Below are 5,377 nucleotides of genomic sequence, written 5' to 3'. Positions count from 1 at the left end.
AAAGCTAGTAAAGTAGTAATGTACTCTCTAATATATTTTTTTAACACATTCTTTATTATTGACAAAAAAATTATTGAAAATCACACAATTTTGTTGGTTTTACTTCTTATGCTCCTCTTAATTTGTTTATGGTATATTTATCATTCTCGTTGCTGTTTATCTTGGAATGATAGATGAGTTTTTTTTTTTTTTTTGTCTTTTGCTATACAGATTTGGCACTAATAATAATGCATAAGTATCCTAAACTTTTCAACACTCATAATATAGAGGGATTCAGTCCTCTCAAAATTCTTGCCAGTAGGCCCTCGGCCTTCAAAAGTGGAATCAATCTCAAGTGGTGGGAGGCACTCTTGTACCATTGTAAGTCTACCAAGTTCTTGCACTACACATTTTTTATTTATTGAGGTAACACAATTGGTTATCTGTGACTGAATTGTGAAGGAACTATTTAATTATGATATGTGCCATTTTGGGATGAATTGTTGTCCACTTCATACTTTTTTTTTGTCTCTGTTTTATTTCCTTTTTTATTTGTCAAATTTGTGCCAACTCCTACATTAATTAATTACCACCTGCCCTTTGAATTTACTGCGCAAATTAAATTGCAGTTTTTGGTTATCTAGTTTATATTATTTTGTTCCTGAAGGTGTATCTGCAGAATCTCTAGACGTTGAAAAAACAAAGGAATCGTACATGAAAGATGAACCTGCAGAACACAACAAACATTTTGGAATAAGATTCGCATCAAGGAAAACAAAAAAGAAGAAACAGTTACCAGAGAACTACGACACATGTCGTCGGCTCTATTGTGCATTTCGACTTTTTGTTCTCGTGCCCATATTTCTCATCGATAGTATAGGATTTGGTATGTGAATTACATCATCATATGCTATCTTGGTATTTATTTTTGTCCTTATTTGGCTCTAATTTTTGCTTTTCCATTTCTATTCCAAAAACTTATACCAAGATAGAAATGAAAAAGCAAAAATGTTACTTGGCTCTTATTTTTGTCCTTATTTGGCTCTTATTTTACTTGGTATTTATTTTTGTCCTTATTTGACTTAGAAACTGTGTTAATTGGCTCTTGGGTCTTCACATAACACAATTCCACTTCTTTCATAACAATGTGTATTCTCTAATGAAACCATATCTTCCTTTTATATGCTTAATTCTTTCATGAAACTCTGAGTTCTCTGATCTTAAGCAGATCAATTGTCATTGTAATTCATTGTACTCTTGAACAATCTTTTAATCCAAATGACATGACATGTGTAAGAAGTTGCATTTACATACTTTGGCATTCCATATTCACAAGAACTAAATGTAATTTTGTCTTTTTTTATAGTACCATAGAGTTAATTCAATAGTTAAGCCTTTATAAGAAAAATCTATTTGAAATATCGTTTGTTTATTGTGATGAAAACAAACTACCTTTGGGCCCGATAATTACAGCATTATTAAGAAAAAAGAGAAAACAAGAAGATCCAGAGGAACATCAAATGCGAGAAGATTCAAGTAGTGATCATGAGGTTGTTCCACAAAATTATGTAACTTGTCTTCAGTTTTTGAAGCTTGCATACATAAATATTATTGGCATTACAGGACCAGGTATGTGCACATGTCTCTCCTCAAAGTTCATTAATCTATTGCACAATGAAAAAAATGTTATATCTCCACGGAAAAAATGTTGGTCGATATGGTTGTTCCAATTGATATATATATATATATATATATATATATATATATATATATATATATATATATATATATATATATATACGGCAAAAATATTAACAATGCATATCAATTAAACCAAAGTTAAAACTACTATTTTTGCACAGTTATCTAATAAAAATTCATCCTACTGCTACACCATGATAACATACATAGGATAATTGGACGATAAGATCAATTTTTATTGGATGTCTATAAAATTTTCTTAACACTAATTGGTTTTACAATTAAATTCCAATTTTAGTGCATAACGCCTATGGTATATATATAACAGTTTAATTTTTAATTAAAAAAATTTGTACCCACGTGCACAAACTTAACGGCTAAAGTTTTACCCTTAGAACATAGGATTTCTTTCCAGTGTTTGTTTCCCTTTGTTACATGATTCCAAATTTTGTCTTCCGCAAATTTAGGGTTTAACAATGATGATTATTGTTTCATGCATCTGTTCTTCATTTAAGGGGTTGGAGACATTGGGAAGATGAAGCAAAAGCACATATGGAGTGCTCAACTCTTGAGGGCATTTATGGAAAAACCCTATCTGTCATATACGGGAGGTCCACCACCATTGAACGAGGGTGTTCAAACAGATTACAGAAAAGGTACCTAAACAATTTCAGTGTATGATTGTGTGTGTAACAAGTATTTATAACAGAAGAAAATAATAATAAAAAAAGAGTTAAAGACAAAAAATGAATTAAACTTTTCTCATCATTTAAATTTAAATTATGTTCTACAGCGTCAATTTTTGGAATTTTTTAAAATAGATTTTCTTTTGCCTCCTCAATTTTTTTTTATATTATTCTCCTATAGGGGCTTGTTAAAAGTTTATTAAAAAAAAATTTTGATCGGCAAAAGTTTAATCAAATTGACTTGTAGTCTCTCAATATATTTATAGTTGAAAGAGAATCCGACATCCCTTTTGTATAAATCACCTTTAATTGATGGAAATTCTCAAAATGTAACTTGCAGTAAGTGTTGACAGCAAGGAGACAGTGATTTTGGTTGCGGCAAGAAATGGCATAGTTGAAATGGTGAATGAGATTATATCTAAAATACCAAGTGCCATACATGAAACTAACTCAGAAAAGAAAAACGTGTTGCTTGTAGCAGTGGAGAACAGGCAAACCCTTATTGTTGAGGCATTAAAAAATTGGTTTGAACAGGAGAAAAAAGAGTTAATCTTTTACAACCTAAAATTAGGTGTGGATGACCAAGAGAACACCGTGTTACACTTGGCAGCAACACTACCTAATAAGGGTTGGATGATATCTGGCCTTGCCTTGCAAATGATGTGGCATATCAAATGGTTTCAGGTATACGTTTATGATATCCGTATGTAAACAGTAAATAATAAGTAACAACACAATATTGTTTGACATATTTTTCTTGGACATAGTATAGATGCATGCATACAAATGCATGCATACAATTCCTTGAGTGCTTTTGGCGCTAGGATGGAAGTTTTACTTCAGTAATTTGTGTAATGAAGGTTCACATTAAATCTTACTTCCTTTATTTCAAAATAAGTGACATTTAATTTTTAAAAATTCCTAAGGAGTGAAACAATTTCAGTAAATTATTCCTTTTTGGTTGCTAAAAAGTTGATATACACAATGCTAAAAAAGTACCTCATGTTGATTTTTTTTTTTTTGGTGAAATTGGAAGAGAAAATATTTAAGGCTTCGTTGAAAACTTAAAAATCACTTAATATGAAAAAATTAAGTGTTAAAACGTCACTTATTTTGGAAGGGAGCAAATAATATATGTTACTGAGATAAGTCTCTATTTTAATTAGAGAATAACACTAAACATGTCCAAGAAATTGTGTCTTACTTTTGCTCGTTCTTTCTTAACACCTTATTAGGTAGTGTCGCTGCCACTAAATTTATTATTTGGAGAAATTTACTTAATTAGAACTTTATTAAATGTGGTGAGTCTTTCTTTGTATTCGTCATGTCTTACATGGAATTAGAAATGTACCAAAAAAACCGTATTAAATTGTGTTGCTGGTGTTTCTGTAGTATATAATTGTGGACCTATGCATGTCTAAAGTTAAATATAGTTTTTGTTCTAGTTCCTCCGATCTTTTCATATACTTAAGATCTCAATATAACTTTGTTAGTGGCATTTAATTTGCTTGTCTCTATTTATCGTTCACTTATTTGTTTTCATTATCATGTATACGTACACACTAGCTAGTGACATGATTAATTAATTTGACATGGAACTTGTTTAAATAATTTTTTCTATAAGCACTTATAATAAAAGAAAATAAGAATTTTTTTTTCTAAGTTAAAATTAACTTTTATATATATATATATATATATATATATATATATATATATATATAAAAGTAAACCTATAGAAACTCTCTCAAATTATCTTATCCAAAGGTGGAATTTTAATTTATGCATAAGCTAAATTTAATTTATGATTTTTTTTATTTTTCATTTAACATGTGGGAATTGAGATGATGATCTCTTCTGAAATTTTATTACTATACTCATGTTTTACGTTTGAATTAGCATTTAGTATATCTTATAACAATAACAATTTTTATTTTGTAAATGTCTCACAATATTTTCTCTCCTAATTATATCTTCTGTTTCGTCCTATCATGGAGCAGTATATAAAAGACCTAGTGCCGGAGCATTTCACTGTTAGAACCAATAAAGACGGGAAAACGGCAAGGCAAATCTTTAAAGAATCACATAATTGCCTCGTAAAAGATGCTAATGAATGGCTCAAGGGCACATCAGAATCTTGCTCAGTTGTGGCAGCTTTTCTTGCTGGTGTTTCCTTTGCCACATCCACCAGTGTCCCTGGTAGTTTTGACAGTGACACTGGTGAACCTCTGTTAGAAACCAATAACGCATTCGAGTCATTTGCAATGTGTTCATTAATTGGCCTAAGCTTCTCCGTCACCGCTCTCGTATTGTTCCTCTCTATACTCACTTCTCGAAAAGAACTCAAAGATTTTCGAAGAAGTTTGCCACTGAAAGTGCTTTTGGGCTTAAGCTCTCTTTTCATATCGACTGCTGCGTTGTTTGCTACTTTCTGCTCCGCCCATTTCTTTATTGTTGATGAAAAATACAAGCAAGTCTTAATCGTTATTTATGCAGTCACTTGCTTTCCCGTGGGTCTCTACGCAATAGCACAATTTCCATTATTTATTGATCTTGTGAGGGCCATTGCAACTAAAGTGCCACAGGCAAGTGATAACGAGAACGATATATAGGGGTGCTTCTTTTTTATATGTTTCATGTGGCTTGTTCAAGTAATAATAATAACGAATTTTGTATACCTATATTTGGAGCATTATATGGTGTTGGATTGTGGTTATTAATTTAAGAGACTTTATATGATCATGATGACTTATGTCAACTGTTAAATTCGTAGACTATTTATGCATGTTCATGTTTCATTGTTTATTTTCTTCGGTTCTTCATCATTAATTTACACTTAGCCACCATAAAAATTGTAAATGAAGGGTTTTTGTGGAAAGTAATAGCATAGATAAACACAACACGAATCACAATATTTGAAGAGTAGAACATGTATTGTAGGTTAAGAGAAAAAAAGTAACTATCTCTCCGGACTTCAATGTGCATATGTCATATCCTTTATCAAGTTTCTCATT

The 5,377-nt window shown here is 30.9% G+C and overlaps 1 protein-coding gene across 2 annotated transcripts; it reads left to right on the top strand.

The window, feature by feature from the left end:
* The first annotated feature begins 215 nt into the window (after positions 1–215).
* On the top strand, positions 216–5,098 carry LOC100775600 (uncharacterized). Of its 2 annotated transcripts, none has more exons than XM_006602081.4 (6): positions 216–360; positions 647–865; positions 1,453–1,608; positions 2,196–2,336; positions 2,707–3,050; positions 4,364–5,098. In XM_006602081.4, the coding sequence occupies exons 1-6, from the start codon at positions 228–230 to the stop codon at positions 4,973–4,975; spliced, it is 1,605 nt and encodes a 534-aa protein (XP_006602144.2). In that variant the 5' UTR covers positions 216–227; the 3' UTR covers positions 4,976–5,098. The 2 variants fall into 2 exon arrangements, with proteins under 2 accessions (XP_006602144.2, XP_040868040.1); XM_041012106.1 differs by having other exon boundaries at positions 267–405.
* Positions 5,099–5,377: the final 279 nt, after the last annotated feature.

The sequence above is a fragment of the Glycine max genome, chromosome 18 (assembly GCF_000004515.6).
Source record: "Glycine max cultivar Williams 82 chromosome 18, Glycine_max_v4.0, whole genome shotgun sequence".
Lineage (NCBI taxonomy): Eukaryota > Viridiplantae > Streptophyta > Magnoliopsida > Fabales > Fabaceae > Glycine > Glycine max.
This window is presented reverse-complemented; position numbering and strand designations above follow the sequence as displayed.

Bases quoted from the DNA above. Each gene is read 5' to 3' on its own strand.
- LOC100775600 (XM_006602081.4), top strand. From the start codon at position 228: ATGCATAAGTATCCTAAACTTTTCAACACTCATAATATAGAGGGATTC. The intron at 866-1,452 runs GTATGTGAATTA...CGATAATTACAG, and splicing joins CATCGATAGTATAGGATTTG to CATTATTAAGAAAAAAGAGA. The intron at 2,337-2,706 runs GTACCTAAACAA...TGTAACTTGCAG, and splicing joins TCAAACAGATTACAGAAAAG to TAAGTGTTGACAGCAAGGAG.